The sequence below is a fragment of the Delphinapterus leucas genome, chromosome 6 (assembly GCF_059928025.1).
Source record: "Delphinapterus leucas isolate spDelLeu-1000000601 "Yukka" chromosome 6, BTC_Dleu_Yukka2, whole genome shotgun sequence".
NCBI classification, from domain to species: domain Eukaryota; kingdom Metazoa; phylum Chordata; class Mammalia; order Artiodactyla; family Monodontidae; genus Delphinapterus; species Delphinapterus leucas.
Window position 1 is genome coordinate 107,096,481 of NC_143134.1, and position 16,267 is coordinate 107,112,747.

A 16,267-nucleotide genomic window follows, 5' to 3' on the forward strand; every position below is an offset into this window, starting at 1 on the left:
TGGGATCTCCCGTCTTCAGAATGGTGCCATAATCCCTGCACACCACATTCCGGCTTTTATAGGGGATGTCTGAGTCATTTGCTCATTCTACAAATCCGCATACTTTCACCAACACATATTCTCCACCGGTGTTCACTCTCTCTGAAGCATGCAAGAATGACCCCAGCTCTCAGGCAGGGTCTGGAGCAGCCCTGAGGACAGGAACACATACAAGGGAGGAAAGTCGAGTTAATTCTTCCAGCTCACTATCCCCATGCAAACCTCACACAGCATATTTTTATCACTACATTATTTGAACAGACCGGTAACTAATAATTTGTAATCCACCACTGCTAACTCATTTTAACTTATTAAACACTTGGAAGGGAAAAACAAAAACAAAAACAAAAAAAAGCAAAAAAAAAAAAAAAAAAAAAGGAACTGTTTTGCCATAAGGGGGAGCCTTTGAGTTCTACAAAGAGGGGGAAAAAAAAAGAACAAAAATATATTACATATATGTCCCAGTTCAAAACAGATCTACAAAGCAGCCAATGGTTAGATCCTTACCTGTGACTTGAACAATGTCAGAGCACCTGAATTTCTTAGGTCGAAAAAAAAAAGGCAAAATAATAGTTTTTTTCATTTTTTATATAAAAATAAAATAATTTCTAACAACCAACAGAATATTTTTAAGAGTATTCAGGAGTATTCAGAGACCTAGTTGTGCTGAGTGTACAGCTTCGGGAAGGCAAATGCCTCAGAAAATGCCTTTCCTGGTTGCTTCTGATGATTCAGTGAGGACTTTGGGACAACATTTGGACTAGCTGAAGCCAGAAGCACCCGGGGCTCAGAGAAGAGGGGGACGTTCATCATTGTATAACTTTAAGGGAATTCTGAGAGGGAAAAGGAGAAAGGGAGAAAAAAAGGAGAGGGAAGGCAAGAGAAGGGAAAGAAGAAGAAGGGAAAGAGGGAGAGAGAGAAAGAGACAGCATTACAACAAAATCTGAGAATCAAGTTTCAAGACTCTTTATGTGCTATAGAGAAGGATGAGGTTTACCAGCAAAGTGCAAAGGGGATCCTGAGAGAAGAGATAGATTTTTCTCCCGCCAGGAGGAAAAAAAAAAAGGGTGGGGGGGAGTGAAGGAGGGAAAAAAGCAAGCAAACCAAAACAAAAACAGGAATGTGTGTTTTGAGCAGGAATGAGGAGAGCTGGGAGGACCATAAGGGGGTGTGTACAGAATTTCATTAAATTGTTACTTTAAGATTGTCTTCTTGAAAAAAAAAAAAAAAAAGGAGGGGGTGGAGAAGCGGAGCGAAGGAGGCAAACGGGAAAGTGGAGGAAGGCTGGGTAGCTCGGCCTCTCCAAACTGATTGATTAGTCATGATCCCCGCAGTTTTAACTGGGACTCATTCAATTGGGAAGGTGGAGCGCTCGGGAGCAGATTAGCATACGCTTGTTTACTCATCTTCTGAGGGATTTTTCCCCCCTCTTTCCTTTCATTTTGTGAAGAAGGAGGGAGGGGAGGGGGGACGGGGGGGAGAAGGGGGCTGTGGCTTGTGTTATAAAGGACGCAAAAAATAAATAAATTAGAGCATCTTTTGGGGGGAGGGAATTCAGCGGATCAGTGTCTTAGAGGAGCTTTTTTTTTTTTTAAGAGCGAGAAATCATATAAAATAAAATGAAATAAAACAAGGAGGAAGGCAACCAGCTGTTAGAGGGGGGAAATAAGGCAGATAAAGGAGCGGGGAGAGAAATTAATTGCCAACCAGGAGGAGTTGGGCTGTATTTTTCAAAGGTGGGGGGAGTGGAGCACACACCTTGAGGAGGAAAGCGAGAAAGAAAAGAAAAAAGCAAGTGGACGGGGGGGCTCGCCCAAGAAGGGTGAAGAAGCGAAGAAAGTCGAGGCGCCGAGGCTCCTAAAGCTGGCAGCTCCGGGCGGCGGTGCAGGGGCGAAGGGGGGGCGGGGGGGACCGTCGGACATGCGGCTCTGGAGTTGGGTGCTGCGCCTGGGGCTGCTGAGCGCCGCGCTGGGCTGCGGGCTGGCCGAGCGCCCCCGCCGGGCCCGGAGAGACCCGCGGGCCGGCCGCCCCCCGCGCCCCGCCGCCGGCCCGGCCACCTGCGCCACCCGGGCGGCCCGCGGCCGCCGCGCCTCGCCGCCGCCGCCGCCGCCGCCGCCGCCGGGCGGTGCCTGGGAAGCCGTGCGCGTCCCCCGGCGGCGGCAGCAGCGGGAGACGAGGGGCGCCGCGGAGGAGCCGAGCCCGCCGAGCCGGGCGCTCTATTTCAGCGGGCGAGGCGAGCAGCTGCGCCTGCGGGCCGACCTCGAGCTGCCCCGGGACGCGTTCACGCTGCAAGTGTGGCTGCGAGCGGAGGGGGGCCAGAGCTCTCCGGCGGTGATCACAGGTAGGCGAGGGCGCCCAGGCGGGCGCTGCACCGGCCCTGCGGCCCCAGGGGCGCGCGGGTGCTTGGGCGCTGGTGGCGGGATCGTTGGGGGCTGGCGGGTGTGTCTGTGCGGGAGCCGCTGTGCCCGCGGCGCGGCGGCTCCGGGGCGAGCTGCGAGCCTCACTTTGCCCCATCTGCGGAATGGGCGCACGCGGAAGGCGTCTCCGCCTAGCCCCGCTGGAAGAGCGCAGGGAGCGCTCCCGGCCTCCTGGAGACCCGCAGTTGGTGAGGGCTGGTCTCCGGGGAGCCTCGTGCGCGTGAACCGTGTTTTGGATGGTCAGAGGTACTGTCTCCGTTTGGGATGAAGGAATGACCCAGTTGGGATGCATGCGAAAAGTGGCTAGGGGACCGTTGATTTCTTTGGGTTTTTAATGGAGGTGACCCTCCCCCTTTACTTGGCCCCGTTACCCTGAAAGCCTACAAAGACAAGGTTGTTGTGATGGCCAGGACTTAGAAGTCCTCAAAGTGCCCCCAAAGTTGCTGTGTGGTTGCTGCCTGCCTCTGGGATTCACCCCCTTACCCCAGGCACACACAGACACGCGCACACATACTGCCATCCCATGTCCTTGCTTTCAAAGCCTGTCACTCGGGGCTGGGGTGAGACTTTCCTCAGGCACACCCCGCCAGTCCTCCCCCGACTAGGCTGAGAAAACGGGGCGCTTTTCTCATTTGGGACTTTTACGAGCCCGTAATGAATTTGAGTTCTCCCTCCTCACACACACACCCACCCACCCGCCCAACACACACACACACACACCGTTCTACAGCACAGCCCGTAGTGAAACCGGACACTTTGGGAGGGTTGCAAACCTTAGAAATGCACCAACATCCATTTTTCCCCCCTCCTAATGAATCTGTGGCAATGCCTTTAATAAAACTGGGGGGCGGAGGGGGGCGGCGCTGGAGGAGAGAAGGAAAGTTTTGCCTCTTCTGGCTGGGAGATTCCCTTCCTGCACAAACAGTCTTGCCATGTCCTAGGACGTCTCAAAGTGAGAGTAGGGGTTCCCCTTTCGCTGCAGCCAGGAAACGTGTGGAGGCGTTTTGCGATCCCACCCCCTTACACACACTTTCTTAGAAGGGAAAGCTCTGAGTTCTTCCGGCAGTCCGCTTCTTTCTATTTTGGCGTGGACTTTCTCAACCGTTGCGCTAACGCTGTCCTATTTACATCAAGTCCATTTAGGGGACCCAAACTCTGCTGCTATACCAAGAATATGCCCCCAAAGCTCCCGCTCTCCCGCTACCAAGCCAAGAGCTAGAAAGTGACTTTCCCCCATACCTGACGTCATCACATGCTTCTTTTTTCCTTTTCTTTCTTTTTTTTTTTTTACCCGCCCCCCCCCCCACCCCAGGAAGGAGAGGGAAACTGAGCTTATTCACTTTTAGCCCTCAAGCCCTAGTCAGCCAGAGGGGGTTATAATGTAGAGTAGAGGGGAGATGTTATTCATAATAATAATAATGATGATTATAATTCAGGGCTGTGGTATGTTTACTTCTCTTTCGGAACATAGGAAAAACACAGAGCCTGCAGATTGGAGGGTTTTTTTTTTTAAATAAGTAGATCTGATTTTTCCTAGTCTCTACCTGCCATACCAGTGATTTGGAAGGCTTCTCCTCCAGAGGGGAGAGTGCAGGGTTATATAGGTATCATCAATGAAAAGGTAGTAAATGCATTTTTTCAAAATAAAAAATATAGCACCTGGGATTCCACAGGAGCCTGCTTTATAAATGTCTGTAATTCAGACAAGGAGCCTCTCTTCACACACGCTCTTTTGAGGACTCATTCGCTGTCTCACACAAAGATAGTGCAGTAAAATCCTTTAATTGGATGGGGGACGTTAGGTTATTATTGCTTGTATAAAATGCCTGGTCCATTTTATGTGTGGAAGTAACATTCCTCTCAAAATGAGGAAAAAAAAAAAAAAAAAAGTCACTGCTGCCGTGTAGCACCAGAAAGCTCAGAGCTTTTCTCCTGAGGATTCTGGTGGATTTTATTTTTTCCCTCCCCTAGTTGAGTCTGAGCCAGATTTGCGGTGTGTAAACACCTGGCCTTGAGCCAGAAAAGACTCATTCTGCGTATCCTCCACACGGTACAGACTGTTGGACTAAAAAGAACCTGCTTCTCCTTGAATTAAAAAGCAAACAAACAGAGGTTCTTTGCAGAAGCACTTTTTCAGCTCCTTCCTTCGTGTAAGTTCAGGCTAGGAGAGGCCGGGCCGAGGTGGGCAGTTTGGATGCCGGTGCCAAACCGTGTCCTCCCGCTGCGACCTCAGGTGCCCAGTTTGCTGCCTGACCTCTGCTGGCTCTCTCTGGCTGGGCGTCACCACTTTCGTAGGAATCCCTGGTCACCTGTCTTGAGAGAGCAGGCATCTCTCAGCAGGGACCGCGCTGCTATTTCAGGCAGAGGGTTGCTGCCTTGCTGTCAGGCCAGGCTGCCTTACATCACTCTTGTCTGCAGGATTCAGTTGGGTTTCGTAAAGGTCTAATTTTATGATGCTGTTAACCGGGTTTGTCGTCTGGCAGAGGCAGGCCTTGCCGCTCCTGGTAGGCGGGCTATGCTCCCAGATCCGCCTGGGATGCTATTTCTGCCCCGGTTCAAACTTCACTGACACCAGTTCAGACAGGCGCTCGGAGAGGCAGAGGGAAGCAGTGAAGGAGCAGTTTGCTTCTGAAGCTCAGAAAACATGCCTTTTATTTTTTCCAAAAGGGAAGGAGAGAAATATATATAAATACATATATATATATATATATATATATATATATATTAACAAATAAAACTGGGAAGGCTTATGCATGCAAAAACAAAGCTAAAGTGAGAAAGTGCCTGTGTGCAGGAGTCTGAGGGTTGAAGAGCCCACCAGCGATGGATGGTCTGAGGGTTGGAGAGTCCTTTAAGGCTATTGTGAAGAGGGTCCTTGGAGGTTACCCGGGCCAGTTCTTCTGTCTTTGGCCGAACAGGGAGACAGAGACGTGGAGAGGGGAAGGATGTGTGCTGGATGACACAGCTCCCCAATGCCAGGAGCTAGGATTTGATCCTGGGCATCCTCACTTCCAGACCTTACCCGCTACACTGCTGAGAGAATGTGTCTGAGAAACCCTGTTACCTCCGACCCCTCACAGACCCACCACCCAGCACAGCCCTCAGCCTCGGTGCTCGGCAATTTGGGCTCCCTTTCAAGTCTGGGGGCGGGGGGGCTTCCCGACACACCCCTTCGCCTTTTACCAGGCAGGATCCAGACCCTTGCCCCTCATCCCCAACTGCCCTCCCCCACCGTACCCCTCCAGTTTGACAGAAAGAGAAAAGAGGACGAGAAAGAAAACAATAGAGTCAATTTGCTGCTCCATGGAGCGGAGGCCCCTGAGTAGCAGTTAATCTTGTTAAAGTGTCTCCTGACCTGTTAGATAAGTGAAATGTGGACCCCACAAGCGCTGCCCTCCTCCCACCCCCACCCCTCAGTGATCCAGAATCCCTGCTCAGAAGGAGAAAGGGATTTACCTGAATCCCCTCCAGCACCTCCGCTTTCCGTGCTTTTCTCTTTTGTTCTAAATGTTGGACTGTTGAGTTCAGCCACTACTCAGAAGAGAGTTTTTATTTCCTCTCTTCTGCGGCCCCTACTTCCCGCAACCCAACCAACCCCCCAAAAAGAGTGCCTGTATTTCCCCAACTTCAGAACTGTAACAGGGAAGGCTAGATTTCAAGAAGTTCATGTATTAACATGGTTCTCCCCACAACATTCATAGTGGCGGCTGGGGTCTAGGATATTGCCATGGGGTGAGAAGCCAGTTTTAGTAGCTGGGTTGCCTCTGCGTGAATCTACCTCTGCCCCTAACTGGCTGTGTGACCTTGGGAAAGTTAACTGATTCCTCTGGGCGTCAGCTTCTTCATCTGCAAAGTGGGCGTAGCACGGGTACCTGACGCATTACATGAGCTCATACGTGGAAAGTGCTTAGAACTGGACTTAGTGGATAGTAAGTACTCAATGAACTGTGATCTTACTATTGGACATGATTTTCCAATGACCTCAGCCTTGGCTTTATGGACTGAGGACACTTAAAGGCAGGAAGGAAAGCAACTCTTCCTGGGTGCCTCCGAGGTGCCGGGTACTGCGCTTGCCTTGTGTCTGCGAGTTTCATCCTCACAACCGCCCTGGAAGGTGGACGTTGTTACCTCTGTTTTCCAAATGAGGAAACAAAGTCTCGGAAAGTTGAAGCGACTTAGTCCAAAGCCCCACGGGCTCTTGCAGTGGACAGAGCCCAGATATGAACTCGAGTCTTAAGTGCCTGTTTCTTCTTCAGCAGTCTTTTTGGAGAGAGAAGGAATGACCCCCATTCCCTTCTTTAGACCTGCTGCAGAATGTCGCCACTCTTTCCTGCATCTCTTTGTGCTGACCATACGCCTACAGATTAAAGGGGATAAAACATGAATCCAAGTCTCACTTGGAGCTCTGGGTTTGACCTAGCAGATCTGTGTTTCTTTTCACGTCAAATTATCAGGCAGACTGGGCTTGGAATTTCTGTTGCCAATGACTTGCTGTGTGATTTGAGTCACGTCACTTTATCTCTCTAGCCCTTGCTTTCCTCCTCTGTAAAATGGGCATAATGATATCAGGACACTGAAGTGGAAAAAACAGGCAGAAAGTACCTGACACAGAGCCAGCTCATATTAGGGATTCAGTCAGTGGTAGTTGGATCCAGTAAGTAACCACTTTCCCTTTCCCAATATGCCAGCTTGGCCTTCAGAAAGTAGGACCTGTTTGTGCATTGTTAGGGCTTTCCCTCTTAAGTTGCTGGGCAATCTATCTAGAGTAGACAGTGTATCTTGGGGAACAGTTGGACCCCTTCAAATCCCTTCCTTGAACTTTGATTTCCTCTTCTTTGACCTACTTGGATGACCCCTTGGTGATAAGAGCCAGAGGAGGTCCAAAACCACTGGAACAATGAATAGGAAAACCAGTTAGCACCCAGAGGGAGAATGCACCCTGAGGAACAGAAGCCAGACAGTGGTCACAGTGGGGTCCAGGTCACAGCTGTGTTGTCACATGCCTCTTGCTCCTTCCCCAGATGCCCTCCTACTTCACGCTCCCCCGGTCAGCCATTCACGTGGACAGATGGGGTAATGGAGGCTGCATTGCCCTCGTCCCTCTACACAGGAAGGCAAACTTGAGGCTCAGAGGTGCGGGGCTCAGGAACACGGGATTTGCGTGGTCAGCTGGGAATGGACTGAATCAGGCAGCTCATGGTACAACAGGGAAACTGAGGACCAGTGTCACGAAGGGGCTGAGCACTAAACTGTATCCACAAACTGCCCCTCTCAAGGTAGCCTGGGAGATTGTTTCGTCCAGTAGCTCCCGTCCCTCAGAGCCCCGAGAATCATCAGCGTTTTCAGCATCCTGACGCCCAGGCTGCATCCCAGGGATTCTGATGTCGTGGGTCTGGGGTTGGCCTGGGCACTGGTGTTTTTCAAAGCCTTCTCAGGTAATGTGGAAGGGCCACCAGTGGGGAGAATCACTGATCCAGTCTGAGGTCTCCCTGCTCTGCAGGTGGAGAAACTGAGGCCCGAGGAGGGGAGTGGCATTTCCTGCTTATCCAGCTGGTTGGCGGCAGAGCTTTGAGAGAACTTTAGCTGTCCCGATTCCGAGTGGCCAGACACCAGAAAGGACCTTTATTCCATTCCCAATTCCCCTGCTGGCCCTAAATGCCTAGGAGCAGGGGGGCAGGGGGTGGGGGGTGGCACTGACATTCCATTTTTCCAAAGCTGGTCCTATATGTGAAGCTACACCCTCTCCTTCTGGTGCCTCCTTTAAAGTGCAGACAGTCCTAGAAGGGGGTAACACATGGAGTTCCATGCATCTGATTTCAAATGGATGTCTCACTGTGCTTGAGAGGGGAGTTTTCTTCTGAGCAGGAATAAGGAGTGTAAAGGAAGGAGGGAAGCCCAGCCGTGAGGCATTCCCCGCTTTGCCCTGGGCCAGTCCTTCGGAAGGCAGGCAACTGTTCCTATTATTTCAAACCCCCTCACCTTGAGATCACTGTGAAACCAGCACTGGCCGCAAGGTGTCTTAGATGAGGATGCGAGATGATCCCCAAGGACCCCAGGTAGGAGGACCCCGTATACAAGCGGCTTGTTCCTCATCTACCTATCGCCCAGGACTTAGGAACCTAGCGGGTGCCTGCTTCTCCCCTCACCTGCTGCCCTTTCTCTGGAATTTAATTTCCTTTCCCTCAGTGTCTCTTATCTTTTTCCTTGCTGCACTGAGGACTCTCCTTCATGCCTTGATGCATTTACTGGAAATGCTCAACTCAGAGCTGACTTGTGGGTCTTGGCCCCTTGGCTTCTTTGAAAACCTGGAACTGGGACCTAGGAGCTCTGGGCTCAAGTCCTGGCTTGGTCTCCCGTGAGCTGTGTGACCTGGGGCCTCTGGGGAGAGAGTTTCAGGTGTGGTTACATTCAACATCCGTATCTTGCGGGTTGTCACGGGAACCAGGTGAGACGATGACAGGAAAAGCTCTAAGCCAAGATCAGAGCCCAGTCCATAGGTCGACAGTGGTTGGAGGACCCAGAAAGTGAGAGGTGTGAGGGGTTTGTACAATCAGGGTCATTCCTGGAAAGGCACCTTTATTATCATTATTGACACTGCAAATGATAAACAGTGATCGAATTAGCGTGACCTCACTGGAGTCCTTTGATGTTGGAACTTAACAGGTCTGCCTTACTTGCTGTGTGACCTTGACAACTTAACTGCTCCTCTCTGTGCCTCAGTGTTCTCAGAGTGCACACTGAGGGGTAGCAGTGGAATAGGGGCTTTCAAACTGTGCCCCACAATCTTAGGAATGCCCTGGGGAGAGGCTGAAGGGGAGTACTCTGTCTCCCCGCATCTTCCCTTCACCTACTCTGCCTAAACTGTGTGCTTCTTCCAGATTTCTTTTGAAGGAACGTGCAAGTGTCTCATTGATAGAGTTTGAATGGACCTGGACTGACATTGTTAACTTTGTTAGGCATCATAACAGTATTGTGATTATATATTTTTAAAGATCCTAATCTGTTAGAAATGTGTACTGATGTATTTATGGGTAAAATGACGTTATGTCTATTTTGTTTGTTTAAAGTGTTCCAGAAAAAAAAAATAGGATGTTGGGAGGAAGAGTGGTAGATGAAGGAAGATTGGCAGACTGACGATTGTTGAAACCAGGTGACAGAAACGACAGGCGTCAATACTTTTTTGTCTGTCCCTCTGTGTGTGCTTGAAGAATTCCATCATAAAAAGTTTAAAAGAGTTTGAGAGCCACAGGAGGAGCTGAAGTCTTAGATCCCTGCGTGTTCTGTGAGCTGATAGGTTTCCAAACGCATTTCTGCAACTTGGAGCGGGTTAGGGACTCTCCCAAGGTCACACAGAGAATAACTGAGAGTCAGCCTGCAGTCCAGGCTTCTGACACTAGGAGCTCCCTCTGCCCTTCTCTCTGCACAACTGCAAACTCAGGTGACTGACCATCCTGGGAGAGCTTGAGGGGAAGGAAAGGAAGGACGGGAGCCTTAGGAGGGGCATGTAGGAGGGACAAGTGGAGCCTTGCAGTGCAATAAGAAGTTTTTGAGTGAGGGCATTCCTTGCTGTGTGGAACCCTTCCACACACTGTGAAGCATTTCACATCCTTGGTTTTGTGCATAAGAATCGCCTAGGATCTCCTAATCATTGTGACAATCCAAAACACACTGTGACCATTGACACGCACAGGCACACACACACACACACACACACACTCACATTTCCACATACCCCTATTTCTCACTTTTCTGGCTCCTTATTTCTTTGCATCTCCCATTGCCCTGGAAGCCTTCTAGAACCTTGTGAAGCCTGGTGGGGGCATGGGGGTTGGTGAGCTGCAGTTGACTGATCTCAGAAAGAATTGACACGCTCAGGCAACAGGGGAAAGGAGCATATGTTTACCGAGGAAGTATTTTGTAGTGATTGATGGTAGAACTCAAGAGTCAGAGTGCCTGTGTTTGATTTCCTGATTCTCCCACCTGCCAGTTGTATGACCCTGGGCAAGTTACTTAATATCGCCAAGCTTCACTTTTGCCCCTCTGTAAAATGCGGATGACACTGGCATCTACTTCATAGGGTTATTTTGAAGATTAACTGGGCCTCCATGTGGAAACCGCTTAGTAATGGAATCTAGACGATGGGTAAGCACCCAGTAAACGTTAACTCATATTGGCTTTATGTGTCCGGCCTCACTACACATTATCTTCTAATTCTCTCAATAACTCTATAAATTAGACATGTTTATCTCCTTTAGCAGAGCCAGGAATTGCCTTTCCCTCCCTCACCACTCAGGAGAGGCTTACTCCTATCATCTTAATGTAAAACAAAAACTAAAATGAAAGGCAAACAGAATAAACATTTCATTGTTTCCTATTACAAAAGCAATGTGTGTTCACTGTAGAGAATCTAAGAAATACAGATTAGAAACAAAGGACAAAGTAAAATTTGTCCATCCCTGCCCAGGCATTCAACAAGTATTTGATGAGTTTCTGCTATGTGCCAGGTACAGTTTTAGGTCCTCAGTACAGAGCAAGGAACAGAAGAAAATATCTCTGACCTCAGGGAGTTTATATTCTGGAGTGGGGGGTTGAGGAGGAGACAGAAGATACATGAGTAAGCGAATAGATCGCGTAATGTCAGGTGAATGTTTATGAAGAAAAATAAAGTAGAAAAGGGAGCTGTGTGGGGTTGGGTTGTAGGATGAGGAAAATTTAAATAAGGTGGTCAGGGGCTTCCCTGGTGGCACAGTGGTCGAGAGTCCACCTGCCGATGCAGGGGATACGGGTTTGTGCCCCGGTCTGGGAAGATCCCACATGCCGCGGAGCCGCTGGGCCCGTGAGCCATGGCCGCTGAGACTGCGCATCCGGAGCCTGTGCTCCGCAACGGGAGAGGCCACAACAGTGAGAGTCCCGCGTACCACAAAATAAATAAATAAATACATAAATAAATAGGGTGGTCAGGGAGGCAGCGATGAGAAGGGGCATTGCAGCAGAGGCCTCGGCGCAGACCCGGGGCTGGCTGGAGGAGGACTCGGGGTGCCAAGGAGGAGCAGTGCGGGGGTGGGGGGTGTCAGGCCCAGGCCAGTTTAGTCCGTAGCTTGCTGTGTGACTTTGTGCAACTTATCTTCCTTCTTGGGCCAATTTTCCTCATCTGAACAGTGGGAGTAAGGAGGAGTTTATCTGTCTTTGTCCTTGAGACGCATCTAGCAGAGATTCCCTGAGATTCTATAATCCCCATCAGGACTGTCCTAAGACAGATCCTCAATGTTCGCAGTAGCTCCGGTGCTCTTCCTTTTTGAGTGCAGCTTCTTCCGCTCGGTGGTGCCTGTGCCCCTCAGGGACCAAGTGCCCACACACTTCCTGCTTCCTCTCCCCCAGCTACACTCATTCTTGAAAAAGGACATGGTATCCCGTCTTACTAAGGTATCATTGACTGATACCAACCTAGAATGTTGCTCTTCCATGGGCATATATTCTTTAATGTCTCCTCAGAAAGCTTCCTATCCAGGGCTTCCCTGGTGGCGCAGTGGTTGAGTCCGCCTGCCGATGCAGGGGACAGGGGTTTCTGCCCTGGTCGGGGAAGATCCCACATGCCGCAGAGCGGCTAGGCCCGTGAGCCATGGCCCCTGAGCCTGCGCGTCCGGAGCCTGTTGCTCCGCAACGGGAGAGGCCACAACAGTGAGAGGCCCGCGTACTGCAAAAAAAAAAAAAAAAAAAAAAGCTTCCGTACCAATGGGTAGAATTTCAGTCAAAGAGTGACTGAAGACATTATGTAGGGAATATTGGCACTTCCCGAGAGCTGGAAGCCATCTCGTTAATAATATTGCTAATAAGAGCTGCCATCAATGTTTTTTAGAAACTCACTAAGTGACCTTCCCAGTGATCACGTCTTGGCTAATGGTTAGAGTACTCAAATTTCATCATTTCTTACTCTATTGAAGCCGTTCCAGGCAAGTTCCTGGACTCTGGTGTAAGCCACTGGCCTTTTAGTCATGCTTATCATTTTAATCACATCACTTCGTGATTAAAATACTAAAACTCTGAGTCTGTAGCCATCTGTTTGCCTATTTTACTTCTGGGAATCCCTAGCACTGTCATCCCCAGATTTTTCTTCCAACAAGAGAAAGAAAATGTTTTCCAGTATCATTTGTCACAAACCCAGGGTCCATAGAACCTGCAAGAGTAGGAGAGGCGACCCTGTTTCAGTTTTGCAGAACCTGAGAAGGTCCCAGGTTCCAGTCCATTTGAAGGGAACAGAGACAGAAACTCTAGGAGGTGGGGTGGGGGGGGGTCACAGCTTGGGATATGAGTATCTGGGTAGGGGGAGCATATGACTAATTGCAGATCCCTGATCTAATCTTTTGCCTTCAAGAAACTGGCGGTCTAACCTGTACCTATCACCTTTGTAATCAAGAACCTCTCCCTATATCTGTCCCACATCCATCTCTTCTTAATTTTTTTTGCTCTATAAACATGACATGTGGCTGAGCAGAATATAACCAGATGTGTTTGTAAAGAGGGGGTTATTTCCCCCCATGAGATTGGAGATCGTTCAGCTACAAAGGCTGATGAGCGTACAGAGAGAGGTAAGATAGCAGGCCAGTCAGGAACAAGGTGGCCTTGCCCTAAGAGATGCAGAGCACACAGAAATCGTAAGAAGGGAATATATCCTCTACTCTGTTTGGTGAAGCAACATTCATGTAAGTCCAAAAAACCAAGGTGTGTGAGAGTCAGAATCTAAACCATTTATTTCAAAGATGAGAAACCAAGGGGTGGTGAAGAAGTGACTTGTCCACACCAGTGACCTTGCTGGGTAAGATCCTCTGTCTTCTGAGTCTTTGGCCAGGGCAAGGTCTGCTTCTCTCCTGACTTGGCCTGCTTTTCCGTGGAATAAGTACCATCTCTCTGATCATCATTTATCTCCAGACTCTGCTGGACTCCGGACTTATAGATCCAGCTGTCTACTGGAAATGTCAGCCTGCACTTCAGACTCAACATATCCGAAATGAAATTGTCTTTCCTCCGAAATTTCTTCCATCCTCATCTAGTGTCATCTGCTCTAGATATATCTCCCACCATGTTTATTCAGTCATCAATTCCTGTCTATCCTGTCTTCTTAACATTTTTATAGCCAACCTTCCCCCTTCTTAGCTTAGGCCCTCTTCATCTCTTGCTTTGACTATTTCCTTAATATTGTATATGCCCACTTCTCTGAGCCTCAGCTCCTACACATCCTTCAGCTTCCCACAGTCAAATCTTTCTAAAATGCAAATCTGACTCTACTGCCTGTAGCTATAGGCCTTTCAGTAGCGCTGGAATTATCTACAGTTCCACCAGATAGACGCCTTAGGCTTTTTTCCCATCATTTTCATTATATAACATACCTCCTAAATCCCCAGGCACCATTTTGCAGGACACTTAAGCCTCTGTAGGATTCTGCTCGATGTTCCCCTCTTGTGGGAAGCCCTTTCTGACTCTTCGCCAAGTATAACTGGTTCCCCCCCGTCCCTTATCCATCTATCTCTGCTATACCTTCTGCACACGTTTATCGAAACACCTGGAATTCTTTATCACATTTCATTCTCTGCATATTTGGGGTCCTCTCCACTTCTCCACTGCCTAGCCAAGTGCCTGGCTTATAAAGGAACTATAGGTATTTTTGTTTAATGAATGCATGACTGGATGAGAGAACCAGCTAAATTTCTAATGATTCTGGGAGAAAGAGCTTGGGCATGTTGCATTACGTAACCCAAAGCACATGACCTGGCCCGTGCGTCACACTCAAAAACGTTACACAGTGGTTAATTCCATTTCCCCTTGAGCAGAGCAGTCAGAAGGGAAAAGATATCCGGCCTTCCAGACGGGGTGGGGGGGCAGTGTATTTAAATGCCTCCTCAACTCACATTTTGGCCTTTCTAATCCAAGCCACGTTTTAGCCTGGGTCTTGCCCTCTCAGCCCTTCGCCTGTTTGCAAAGCATTTGTTTTGTGTGTGAACTGCAGCACATAATCCCAAGCTTTGCTCTCCTCTCAGATTTCACCCCTCTCCCCTTATCGGGTGCTTTTCAGGGCTCAAGTGTCCTAGCAGTCATATCTGTTGCCTGCGTTTTCATCCATTTCCCTCCTTTCTGATCAGCGGGCCTTCTTCCCCTCTGCTTCCCTTGATCTTGTGAGACCTTGTGGTGACCTCGGGATCTGGAATCCTCCGTCCGCTGTTTATGTACCCTTGGGGGGAGAGCACGCATTCTCAGCAGTAATAAGAGTAATAAAAGCAGCTAGCGTACAATGAGCACTTACTATGTTCTGGCACTGTGCTGAGTGCTACACTCTGGACCCGTTGAATTCGGTTTAGAAAGTGACATAACTTGCTGTAGGCCTCACAGCTTAAGGATGGTGGAGCTGGGGTTCAAGAAAAGGCCGGTTTAATTTTATCTCTATCCACAGGGCCTAGTACATTGCTTAGAATACAGTAGCTGTTCAGTAAATGTTCCATCAGAGGATGAAAATAGGAGTGAATGATGAATGGATAGATGGATGGTTGGATGGATGGGTGATGGTACCCCCAGTGGCTAATGCAAACATCTAGAGGTTGTAGAACAAAAAGGGAAGGAATGGAGGGAGAGAGACATGGAAGAAAAATTGGAATGAACATTATAAGACTTTAAAGAGATTGGCTAAGAAATCTCTTTGTTGTGCAGAATATATTTTATTTGCCAGTGACTTTTGAGCAAACAGACCCTTTGTGTCCACCAGAGCATTTCCCAGTCTACCAGGAGATAATACACTTTCAAAGATTCTCTCTGCCAAAAACATTTCTGGATTCCTCTTTCGGGAATCAAAGCCTGGGGCATATTCCCCCAAATATTCTCAAAGGAAATACACTGTCACCCTTTGAGGATGGACCTGATACATTCTGAACCAGTGTGGGACCTATGCAGGTTATCGTGCTGCATGAACTATGGGGTTCTGAGCAGACGAATGACTCTGGAGTTAACGAGGCTGATTTGTGATGTGCTCTCATTGGAGCCGATTAGGCCTCTGTAGAGCCAGTGGTAAGCTCTCAGGATGACCCCTTTACAGAACAGCCCCACTGGGCTGATTAGAGCTGATCTGCTAGAAACAAATATGGTATCTTGTTCATCCCTTTCCCAAGACATTAGTTTGCTTTTTTAAAATCTGCTCAGTTTATAGATGGAGAAACTGAGATCCAGGCAAGTTAACTTGTTAAATTAAGCTAAGTTGAGTTGAGTAAGGTGAAGCAGCAAACCGGTAGCAAAATTGAAAGTAGAATTCAGATCTCTTGACTCCCAAATCAGTGCTTTTTCCACTGGACCAGTTTGTTTTCCTCTACAGTGTTGGATTATGGTTACATCTGTGGGTTCACAGCAGCGAGCTTATTAGAAAATGTCGTACAGCTGTTTATTAACTTTTCTTAAGTATTTCTTATGTGACAAACCTCTGTCCTAGGCATTCTGTGAAGTTCAGTGGTAAATGGCAGTTTATTTAGAGAGGTAGACCTCCCTTCTTTCCTTCCTTCCTTCCTTGCACCCACCCATTTATCCATCCATCCATCCATCTATCCATCTATTTGATAGATAATTATTGAGCGATCTTTATGTCTTTGTGTATTACACATCAAGCAAGGAAATGGGGATTAAAAAGGAGAATGGGGCACAGTTCCATCCCTTGAGGAACTCCCAGTCCTAGTGGCAGAAGCAGACTGGTAAACAGATACATGACATGGTAACCGCTATAACTAAGCAATTAATAGAGTCCTGGAAGAGCACAGAGGCAGAAAAACTGTGTTGTTGCA

At 48.7% G+C, this 16,267-nt stretch overlaps 1 protein-coding gene across 1 annotated transcript in view; it reads left to right on the forward strand.

Moving 5' to 3' along the window:
* The first annotated feature begins 1,506 nt into the window (after positions 1–1,506).
* Positions 1,507–16,267, forward strand: part of PAPPA (pappalysin 1) — a 255,828-nt gene continuing 241,067 nt past the window's right edge. Inside the window, exon 1 of the mRNA XM_022579137.3 lies at positions 1,507–2,380. Within this exon, the coding sequence (XP_022434845.2) occupies positions 1,960–2,380 (421 nt within the window). The 5' untranslated portion in view covers positions 1,507–1,959. The remainder of the gene's footprint in view (positions 2,381–16,267) is intronic.